Below are 12,430 nucleotides of genomic sequence, written 5' to 3' on the forward strand. Positions count from 1 at the left end.
ACAACGAACACCCTCCTGACGTGGCAGTAGAACTCAGTCTCTGTTTAAGTATAAAAGGTTTACAGGAGAATAATAATAATTTAGAGTTGTGGAAATAAACTGTCATGTATGGTTTATTCATTTGATTTGTGATCATGTTAATGAATGTTAAATTATCGGTATCCTATAACTGAATCAGCAGGTTCTTGTTTAATTTGATATAGGCTATAACAACCACACAAGTGCGCGCGCACACACACACACACACACACACACATGCAAACACACACAAAGTGGACTTAAATAGTTAAAATGTGTGAGCATGTGTGTGTGTGTGTGTCTGTGTGAGAGAGAGAGAGAGAGAGAGAGAGAGAGAGAGAGAGAGAGAGAGAGAGAGAGAGAGAGAGAGAGAGAGAGAGAGAGAGAGAGAGAGAGAGAGAGAGAGATTTGCCATTTGTGCAAATACTGTAGAGCAGAATAGAGTATAAGGGAGAGGACACAGTCAATGACTGTAAACATCAGATTGATCAGAGATGCATCAGTAGAAGGGAGACAGATGGCATCAAATACAGCATTTTACATTACAGTATATGTATGCAATACTATAAACAGATTATCATGGTAGAGACTGCCGAATTACTGTAACTCAACCTTCATCTGTAAAGGTCCACTACAGTCGCCTATAGATTCAGTCAAATGGTATAGAGTGAAATCATTTACTGTATTGCCAGCAAACTCTGTTAGCACATAACCTCATGGCTGTACTTCATCACACCTTTTGTGGCAACTGTAGCCTGTATTACTGTAATTATTTCAGCAACAACGGTGATTTGAAACATGTATCTTGCATTGTTTGCTGTTGAGTGAACTGATTGTTAAAAGTACTAAACTGAAAGAAGATCAAACTGTTGTGTTTCTGTGATTAAACCAAATGTTCTCATTACATATTACAATAATCTTGTGTTTGAAACAATGCTTATGTGGACTGAAAAGTGTATAACTGTAGTGAAAGCATGAGATCAGGTTTTGGAAGAATGACTAGCTGTGTTACAAGTGTGATCAGTTTGGATTTTTGTACTAAGAGTTTTGAAAATGTACACCTTACTTGTGAAAATAGTACCAAAGCGAATAAAAAAAAAAAAACTGTAAACTGAACAAGAAGAGATGCAAATCAAAAGTTTGATAGTAAGAGCTTTATGAAAGGCAGTTACTGTGAATGAAACATTTATGTAGATGAAACACTTATTTTGTGTTGTGAAAAGGATACTTTGTGATTGAAAACATAATGAAATGTTTGAAAAAAAGTGCACTTTTGATGATCTGTTGTGATATTAGCACTAAGAGTTTTGAAAATGTACACCTAACTTGTGAAAATAGTACCAAAGCAAATAAAAAAACTATTATGAGGCCCCACAGGTCTGAGATTGTTCTTGTTGTGTGCGGTAGGTGGCGGTATGTCTTTTGTTAAGCATCAACAGACAGCAATACAGAAGAAGACGAGGAAGTGCTATATTTACATACTTTTGTTGTCATCTAAGAATTTCGGTTGTTGTTGTTTTATTACTATTTAAAGCTTTAATCTTGCCAGGACCCGCTGTAAGTGTTGAGAGAGGAGTGTGTTCTCCAGCGGACAGCATTAATGGCCGAGGGCAGCAGCGGTAACCCGGGCAGCGCTCCTCCCGGAGACCCGCATCTCATCGCGCTCATAGTGGAGCACCTGAAGAACAGAGGCCTGTTCGACGAGTTCAGGAGAGACTGTCTGGCAGACGTGGACACCAAGGTGATGTGAATGGATGTGCATTTGAACAGTCGTGGCCATGTCTCAAAAGATGGTTATCTGCCCTCCTAGACAGCATTTCTGTGCGTCATCTGCGCGTTTCAACTCTCGAGCACGCCTATAAAGTGTCAAGAAATGTTTCCACTGTCCATTTAGGCACATTACTAGGTTTTGAAACGATATCTATCTGTCTGTCTGTCTGTCTGTCTGTCTCTCTGTCTGTCTGTCTGTCTGTTTGTTTGTATGTCATATATCCCCCTGTCTTGTCTTAATGTATGCTATCTATCTATCTATCTATCTATCTATCTATCTATCTATCTATCTATCTATCTATCTATCTATCTATCTATCTACCTATCTGTCTGTCTGTATGTCTATCTGTCTTTGTGTCATCTATCTATCTATCTATCTATCTATCTATCTATCTATCTATCTATCTATCTATCTATCTGTCTGTCTGTCTGTGTCATCTATCTATCTAATTATCTATCTATCTATCTATCTATCTATCTATCTATCTGTCTGTCTGTCTGTATGTCTATCTGTCTTTGTGTCATCTATCTGTCTGTCTGTCTGTCTGTGTCATCTATCTATCTATCTATCTATCTATCTATCTATCTATCTATCTATCTATCTATCTGTCTATCTATCTATCTGTCTGTCTGTATCTGTCTTTATGTCATCTATCCATCTATCTATCTATCTATCTATCTATCTATCTATCTGTCTGTTATATATCCCCGTCTTGTCTATCTATCTATCTATCTATCTATCTATCTATCTATCTATCTATCTATCTATCTATCTATCTATCTATCTATCTATCTATCTATCTATCTATCTATCTATCTATCTATCTATCTATCTGTTTGTCTCTGTCTGTATCTGTCTTTATGTGTCATCTATCTATCTATCCATCTATCTATCCATCTATCTATCTATCCATCTATCTATCTATCTATCTATCTATCTATCTATCTATCTATCTATCTATCTATCTATCTATCTATCTGTCCCCACCCATCCATCCATTATCCATCTCATTTAAACTGACATGAATTAATATTTCTTTCCAGCCAGCTTATCAAAATCTGCGACAGAAGGTGGACAACTTTGTGTCCACTCATCTCAGCACTCAAGAATGGAATCCGTCCATCAACAAGAACCAGGCGAGGAATGGCTTGAGGCAAAGCGTAGTCCAGTATGTATCCACTCAATGGACTCCTTTATTATTTTTGTTCATTTTATTGTATTGTGCAATGCTGTACTGCAAGTCTGAAGTTTTAATGCATTGCATTATATACACTATGTACTAGTGTTCAAAGTTGGGAGTCATTTTACTTTTGCCAATAAACGCCAGAAGGCCTGTTAAAATAAGATACCTTTTTTGCATGCTTACCTTTTGAAAGCATTTGTTTATTCTCACAGGTCGGGGATGTTGGAATCAGGGGTAGACCGAATCATTACTCAGGTGGTGGACCCTAAGCTGAACCATACCTTCAGGCCACACATCGAGGACGCCATTCACGAATTTCTGTCTGCAGAGACGAGAGAAGAGGGTGCATCGATTTCAGCCCTCGACGCTGAACAACAGGAGATGACCAGCAACACTGCAGCCAAAACACAATGAGGTAAGACACATTTATGCTAAGAAATGTTGCAACATAATTATCCACAAAAAAATAACTTAATCTATACACTGATGAGCCAAAACATTCTGAGGTGAAGCGATTATCGTTGATCATCTCCTAACAAGGCCACATACTGAGGTCTGGGTAGATTAGATGGTGAGCAGACAATCATTTTATGTAATCAACATGTTGGATGCAGGAGAAATGGGCAGGAATAAAGATCTGAGCAACTTATCAAGGGCCAGATTGTTATGGCAAGAGTATTTTGAAACGGCGAGGCTTGTGGGTTTCTCCGGGTCAGCAGTGCTGAGGATTCACCAACAAACCGGCGAGAGGGCAGGGCTCCAGACTGCGACCAAATGGTCGCATTTTGCGACCAAAATTCAAGAGTGTGCGACTGAATTTTACATCCAGTCGCACATGTGCGACCAGTGTTTTTTTTTTTTTTTTTTTTCACGTTAAACGTGGAAGGGGCGCGTCAATGAATCCGGAATGTGTGGCAGGCCAATGAGTGTGAGAAGAATAGGGAATGGCCACTGTGACTGGCTAATGTGTGGAAGGGGAGGGTCCTAGATATAATCGAGCGCGCGTAAACGTCCGTGGGAAGGAGACGGAGACAAATATCAATGTCACAGACAGACACAGTCGGATGATGATTCAGAGTCAGAGGTTTTATTAGGGGATAAAGGCCTGAACCCACCATTTTCGGGAAGACTGGCTTCGAGAATTCAGCTGGTTGAGGTACTGTAAGGTGACGAACTCCATGAGCTGCGAATGTTGCAGTCGCTACCCCAGAACTGCGGGGAAAACGAAGTTTGCAGACAGTGCAGGCACTTCGCAGTTTAAACACAATACGCTAGTTAGACACATCTCAGCCTCAAGTATAGAGTATGCCGTGACATGTTAATAAATCAAAACAAAATGAAAGCGGGAAAAAACTGCGCTGCGCTACTCATTTCTGCTTCACAGACCGTTTAATAGTTCGAACCAATAATAGACAGCGCAGAGCTCCTCTCGCCAGTCGCGGGCCGATCTCGATTACGCGAAACAGTTACATCGTGGAGATCCAGTGAAGAAATCCATTGCGTTCGCGACTGAATCAATAACATTGCTGCGAGATCCAGTGAGAAATATTCAGATTTGACGCAATTCTCTGTTATAAACCATATCAGATCAAACAGCGCTGACGTGGAAACCAGGAGAAACATCGTGCCATGAACGAACAAGTTATAAAAGGCTTTAGGTCCACAGATCAGCAACATTCACCTTGGATTTACTGTAGTAACACTCACTGTAACTATGGTATACTGTGGTTATAACAGTAGCCTACACATCTTTTTCCAGCACTTCAAAGCTATAATATCATATTTAAATGTTATTTTTAATGTGTTGACCAAAACATTTTTTGTTTATCCTTTAAAGATTGTCCCTATTTATAAAACTAAAAGTTTCAAGAAGTAGGAAAACTCACACTTATAAAAAAAAAAAAAAAAAAGATTAAATTACCATTGTAAACATAGCTGCAGAGGACGCTTATTGGCTATTTTCACTCCCTATTATGTATTTTGTCACTCATTTTGCTTTTGAATTAATATTAAGACATTATGAATGATAATAATTAAAGTTAACCTTATCTATACACCTCAAATTAAGCTCAGTGCTTTGTCATCCCACAGTGCTACCAAATACTTTCTGTAGAACTTAGTAGTGCTGCTGCCTTCAAATGTTAGTCTGGAGCCCTGTGAACTTAAAATAAAACTGCACATTGTAATTTCTGTACGTTAAGTCTATTTATTATCAAAGCATTTGTCAGTAATACAGTTATTTTGGGGGAAAATGTGAATAATTGCATTGTAAGGTGATTTAAGGTGTGCCCCTAAATTTTCTGCTTGCGCTCCTAAAATTTTAAGTCAGGGGCTACAGCGCTCCTAATAAAAAAAGTTAGTCTGGAGCCCTGGAGGGTGTTGGGCGCTCGAGGCTCATCGCTGCACGAGGGAACGAACACTATCCCGTCAGGTCTGAGCCAACTGAAGATCTACTTTGGCACAAGTCACACAAAAGTTTAACAATGGTTATGGGAGGAATGTGTCAACTCTTAGTCCATCACACTCCGTGTAGCTGTAGACCGATCAGAGTGTCTATGAGGACCAGATGCCTCTGATAATCTCTGTCCACCGTCGAAAGCTCCTACAATGGACACGCGAGCAGCAGAACTGGACCTTGGAGCAGCAGAAGAAGGGTGTCTGGTCTGATGAGTCCTGTTTTCTTTTACATCACGTGTGTGGCGTTTACCTGAGGAAGTGATTCACCAGGATCCACTGTGGGACGAGGACAAGCCGGCGGAGAGTAGGAGTGGGGGGAAAATCGATTCTTAGATGCATCGCGATGTGGACGATTCTGAATCGATTCACAAATGTCAAAAACTGATTTTCTACATTTTTTTTTTCTCTCTCTAATATCGTAATATTGACGGAACGCAAAAGGCGTAACTCTGAAGCGTGGACGTGCAGTGCCCGGACAGTCTGTGGCGTGCACATAACAGAGACGCATGATGGCTGAGCGCGAAATCCGAATGGCAAGCTCTTCGTTAAAAGCTAACGTTTGGAAAATTGGCAATTTCATTGTGACCCATTTTGTATTTTTTGTATGAGAGCTGCTTTCTGTATTGTTCAGTTACTTTTTTTTGTATAAGCTGTTTTTGATTGTGGTATACAGCAACAATTTCAAGTCATAACTCTTTATTTTGTAGTTGTGTATAAGGGCGCCTTTGTATGTTACTAATTATTCAGAATATGCGTAACTCCACAAGCGTTATGTTTGTATGAGAGCTGCTGGTACATAATTCTATATTTTTGAACGAAAGCTGTTTGTGATTTTGCTACAGCAAAATGTTTATTTATTTTTTGTCTGAATGATTGTATTGCTCATTGCACAATGACAGGAGGATGTTGGTTAGAAGTCTATTATTAAATGTTAGAGATTCAGAATATGCTGAAGTTTGTATTCATTTACTACAAGTACGCTGCTAGTACAGGCACACATGTATTTTCCTGTTGGTTCTTTGCCATGTTGGGACATATGCTGGCAAATGTAACCTTACAGTTGACTTGCCAAATCACTTCCATTTGTTTTCTTAATAAAAATTAATATAGGAAGTAAGTATGGGTCATTATAAATACTTTGCTTTAAAAGTACCAAGTAGTCACAGAAAAAAAAGATGCATCGATAATCATTTTAGCATCGCATCGCAGCCCTCTGAATCGTAATCGAATCGAATCGTGAGGTGCCCAGAGATTCCCACCCCTAGTGGAGAGACTGTGATGATGCTCTGGGGAATGTCCTGCTGGGAAACCCTGGGTCCGTACACGTGCCACCTTCCTAAACACTGTTCACCTCTTCATGACTGTGGTGTTCCCTGGTGGAAGTGCCTCCTTCAGCCGGATACTCACACTGCACACATTGATCAGGAATAGTTTGAGGTTCATGATGAAGAGCTCAAGGTGTTGTTCTGGCCTCCAAACTCTCCAGATCTCCATCCAGTATCTGTGGGATGTGCTTGACCAACGAGTTCGATCCACGGCGCTCCTCCTCACGAGCTACAGGCCTTGAAGGATCTCTCCTAATGTCTTAGTACCAGAAACCACAGGACACCTTCAGGGCTCTTGTAGAGTTCATGCCTGGAGCTACAGTTGTCAAAAAGTACAGACTTCGGTACCAAGTCAGTACTGAAATTTTAACTGAAAGACGCCTGCTTTCAAACGGTCCCGTGTGTTTCTGTGTAAGCGCTCGGTAAAGAGCGTCATTGATGTATATGTACAACATGTTTTTGAAGCGTGGATCACTGTAGCCAATCACAGTCTTATCCGATGAGTGCGTGAGTACAATGGCCAATCAGAGGTGTTTATGATTCTGCTCGACAGTGCTCAAAGCGTCACATTGTTTAAATTTCAGTACCAAGTTGGTACCGAAGTCGGTACTTTTTGGCAACACTATCTGGAGCATGCGGAGGATCAACAGCATGTCATGGTTGTAATGTTTCGACTCATCGGTGTAAAGTTACCTTGAGAAATAAGTAGCTTTTATCATGTCATATATTAGTGGAATAAACATTTATTTAATTGGTGCACCCTTAATATTGACATTTTTTTGTGGCCGAGGGCAATATGAAAATTCTGTACATATGTAACACTTGGTGTTTTTCCAGGTACAAGGACACATTTTTGCTATTTCACATGGAGATCACCAAAAGTTGTCCTTCCGTGACCGGCTACAACGGACGAACATTTGCTGAGCACTGGAACTTTTTGAATTTAAGTGGTTAGATTGGGTTGTTTTGCACAATATGTGTGTGTGTGTTTAGCATGTTACATAAAAGCAAGTTGTTCAGCCCATGCTGTCTGGTTTAGTTTAATGAAATTACCTCTTCAGCGCTAAAGAACAACTGAAGCTTATTTGTCCAAATTAAAATAAATGTTTTTGAAAAAAACATGAAAAAAAAAAAAAAAGTACATCGAACTGAAGCCAGATGCAAATTATCCTTTTTACACAGCTGGTTTTGTGAAATGCTTCTCTTTTTGTTCTCGCTATATTCCAGTGGGACTCATAGCAACGTTTCTACAATAAATGTAACTTTTTAAGAAAAGCCAAGTCGGTTGCATCATTTGTGGTATTGTAAAACCTCTGAATCATTGCAAGAGGTTACGGTTTGTTGTGGGAAACATGCTACATAATGACATAGTCCTGGACTCCTTTTAGCAATGGCATTTTTGACAGGAGGTCTTCACCAGCGTTTTTATGATTCCATCTGGACATTAACTAGAGCGAATAACCTCAAGAGTTCACCATGTTCTGTACAATGCAGAGTGCAAACACAGTGTTACATGATTGAAACCATTTGAGGCTGAAAGCTTGTCCACCCCGAGTCTGCATTTGAATCTCCGGCGTCCTCATGGCATGAAATTCCAGAGAAGAGCTTTTTGGTAATGGAAGAGCCTCTGGAGAGGTGTCATGTCCCGGCTTCGGACAAAGGTCGTCCGTTCCAGCTTGCTTCTGTCTCTCAGCACCTCAGCGTTGAGAATGTGCTGTACGGACTGCTAAAGAGCTGCGGTCACGTGTCTTCTGTTGCACTGAAGCTCTTTGCAGTTTAGTGGTGGATCCAAATTTTGCAGCTGAACTTGTTCAGATTTTCTTAAAAGGAATGAGAGTGCATTGGTGCCCGCTCTTTTTTTCTGGTCTGTTTAAAGGTGACGTATTATGCCCATTTTCACAAGATGTAATATAAATCTATGGTGTCCCCAGAATGTGTCTGTGAAATTTCAGCTCAAAATATCATTTATTATAGCTTGTCAAATTTGCCCCTTTTTGGGTGCGAGCAATAACCAAGCGGCAACCTCCCTGTCTCTCTCTTGAAACCAACACGGAAGTGAATTAAACGGCAATTCATCGACTGGCCGCTTGAGGCTGGCTGCAAAAGTGAGTCAAATCTGCATCTCCCTCATGTTAAAATGCCCAACTTTACAGCAGAAAAAAACATGTTTACAGCCTGGAGCAAAAAGTGGCTTTGGTCTATACAGCTAATTCTGCCCTTCATGACAACTGTGAGGGGGGTGAATTTTTTATAACTCATCCGTTTAAATTATATTAAGCCTTAAATGTCTGCATAATTAAGGGTGTCCACTTTTGAGTGACAGGTGGATTCCCGCTGCTGTGGTCATTAGCCGTTTGTCTGCCGTTTGTTAGCCGTCACGTTACCTCAGCTCATTGTCTTACCCTATAAATAAATTCGGGAGTGACGCGCTGCCAAGATGGCGACGGTCGGCCACGCCCACTTTAGGCTTCAAAAACGGTCTTCAGAAACCTACGGGTGACGTCACGGACGCTACGTCCATATTTTTTTACAGTCTATGGCAATAACGTGCTGTTTTTGTGTGTGTCCCTTTAAATGCAAATGAGTTGCTGCTCCAGGACGGCTGATCCTTTACACGAGCTTCAGATACTCCAGCAATAACAAAACAGGCCAATCTTAGAAATAACCAGTAGCGAGTGCAGCCTTACAGAGAGACTCAGGAAGAGGCTGCAACTTTTAGACGCACATGGACGTTTCTGACGTTAGTGGATACACGGATGTAGTTGTTGTGGAGTTACATTCATGTTTAACTTTTACACAAGTTGACACAGTTCCCTGAGGTCTTTATAAGACAGCTGTGACTTTTTTTTAGTCAAATAATGTTCAGTGCTCGTCTGTGCAGCAACGACAGAACAGTTTGCATGCTTTGCTCGAACTTTTGCCATTGCGCTAGAACTGGTTGCACTGTTGTCGCTTGCGAAAACCAAATGGCGGCGCCGTGGCGGGAAACGTGCAGATTAAGGGGTGGTAATATTATAATAAGATCCCCTCCCTACGTCAGAAGGGGAGCGAAATCTGATCGGCTTATTTTTTGACATGCTTGCAGAGAAAGGCTTACTAAAACAAAGTTACCGGGTTGTCACCTTCACGTTTTCTGGGTTGGTAGATGCACCGGGGACCCGATTATAGCACTTAAACACGGAAAAAGTCAGATTTTGTACCCTTTAAAGATTTATAAGTTAATTAAACCCAAAGAAGATTGGGTTGTAAACATTGTCAATATAATGGGTTGTACACTATGTTGCTGGTAGGGCTGCACAATATATCGAAATATCGCAAATGTATATATAGTGATATGCATATCGCAACGGCTTGCAATAATTAGGGTCATGATCAGAAGACAAAGAGAAAATCACTCACTGCTCTTGTCGATTGACTTTTGTAGCTTTAATAAGAATCAGTATATATTTCATTCATACAGTGAAAACAAGGCAGTGTTTTTATTTTTACATTTGATTATTCAGTTTCTGTTGTTAAATAAACCTAATGTAGGATAACCTGAACCCCGTGGTTTACACTGATGTTAAAATAACTCTTCTTACGCTACAGTAAAACACTGATGTTCACTTTCAGAAGTTGTAGGGATGTTTTCTCGCCACAAAAAGAATGTGAAACACGTATGAATGTTGTATAATTTTAAATATATTTTTAAGATAATATAAGTTTATTTACACACTTTAAGCATTATCGTATCGCATATCGAATATCGCATTATTTAATGACTTATCGCATATCGCATTTTTCTTCAATATATTTTGCAGCCCTAGTTATTGGTAAGGCCACATCCACACACTCCTCAATCACTGCTTGATATAGCGAAATGTTCACTATAATAGCCCAGGTGCAAGCTCATATTTCCAGCGCTGGTCTTGGCAGTGTTTCTGCCGACTCTGTCCTGCGTTCATTCATGCCTATTAAGATGCTTTGCTGCTGTTCCTCCCATCTGATGAAACCTGATGCTGTTATCATTTGAAAGCCTCAATGGGAATTGAGGGACGGGGCCGAGCTCATAGTGGAGCATACCGACCTTTCAAACCCATGTGTTCACCTTTACATTTTAGAGAGGAGGAAGAGTAAGGCCAGTAGGGGGTGTGGTTTTACTGTGTTTGATTATGTTCAAAAACTGAGTGAATGAATGAAAAATCTTTATTTATTCACTCTTATGTTTCTATGGAACATGAATGGTTTTTTAAAGCATATTCTAGATTATAAACTTTTTTTTCTATACAATAAAAATTATTGGAGACTTAAGAAAGCACTATTAAAGTGGTCTACACAACCCATGTGCTTTATTTCATGCCTTATGAAGCCATACGACAGTTTAATGTGATAAACAAATCAAAATTTACTTTGTTATTCACTGATACGTTGACAACATTGATGCAAAACAGCATTTGTTTATGTTTGGTTCATAGTGAGATAGTTCACACAAAAAATGTAATTCTGTCATTGCTCAGCCTCATGTCGTTTCAAACCCTTAAGACTTTCGTTCACCTTCAGAACACGAATAAAGTCATTTTTTTATGAAATCTGAGAGATTTCTGTCCCTCCATTGACAGCTACGCAACTACCACTTTGACGCTTTAAAAAGTTCGATTGAATTGAATTGTCAGATTGAATTTAGGCTTTTATCCACATATTCATCAACTCACACATCAGTTTTGGTAAACAGAAGCTCAAGCATGTTTGATTAACGTGCGAGAACTAATGAATTTCATTCTCGTGTTATGCAGAGCTTCAACAAGAGGTTTGTTCTCGCGCGTCAAGCAGGTTCGGTTGAGCCTCTGTTTATATTCGCTGATCAATGTTTATATGTGAATAAAAGCCTAAATTCAATCTGTTCATCATATAAAGTGATCGACACTCTTCAGAAAATTTTAATTAAACCACTCAATTCATATAGATTAGTTTTACGATCTATTTGTAACAATAGAGGGACAGAAAACTCTCAGATTTTATTAAAAATATCTTCATTTGTGTTCCGAAGATGAACGAAAATCTTATTTGTTTGGAATGATATGAGGGTGAGTAATTAATGACAGAATTTAAATTTTTGGGTAATCTAACACTTTAATGGTGCATTTATTTATTTATTTATTTATTTTCATTTTCGGAGTTCTCTTTCACATTCAATTTAAAGAGTGTCCAGGATATTCATTAAAAATGTTCAAATGGGTTTGAAACAACATGACTTTAGAAAATTATTTCTCATTTTTTTGTACAATATTTCTTTAAATTGCTAACCCGTGGTTTTAGAGGAACATCAGATATTGTTTTTATTAATATACCCCACTTGATAATTGTTGTCATTTGTTACACTTTAGTGCACAAAAGAAAGAGTATAAGGATGGATTTTTAAGAGCCAGCTATGTTAACAGTTCTTGTGCTATTCCAAGAATTATGTGTAGAGTACTGTGCAGATGAATTACGGTCTCTGATTTCATCCCCCCATCAGCTCTCAAAGTGTCGAAAGAACTTGTCCAATGTTGAAAACTTGCACTGTGTGAAGAAACAAGTGACACAGCACTTTTGGCCTTGGATATGCGGCAATTAAATCCCGCTGCCCTTGGAGAGGGTCGGTAATGTAGTGTGAAATTGTATGTTTAGGGCATCGGTTAGGGGAACGTCTCAGCTGAC

The 12,430-nt window shown here is 39.5% G+C and overlaps 1 protein-coding gene across 1 annotated transcript; it reads left to right on the plus strand.

The window, feature by feature from the left end:
* Positions 1–1,435: 1,435 nt before the first annotated feature.
* On the plus strand, positions 1,436–8,683 carry bod1 (biorientation of chromosomes in cell division 1). The gene is made up of 4 exons (XM_079898363.1): positions 1,436–1,759; positions 2,833–2,957; positions 3,185–3,387; positions 7,592–8,683. Exons 1-3 carry the CDS (start codon positions 1,619–1,621, stop codon positions 3,384–3,386), a joined length of 468 nt encoding a protein of 155 aa, XP_079754489.1. The 5' UTR covers positions 1,436–1,618; the 3' UTR covers position 3,387; positions 7,592–8,683.
* Positions 8,684–12,430: the final 3,747 nt, after the last annotated feature.

The sequence above is a fragment of the Squalius cephalus genome, assembly GCF_949319135.1.
Source record: "Squalius cephalus genome assembly, chromosome: 17".
NCBI lineage: Eukaryota > Metazoa > Chordata > Actinopteri > Cypriniformes > Leuciscidae > Squalius > Squalius cephalus.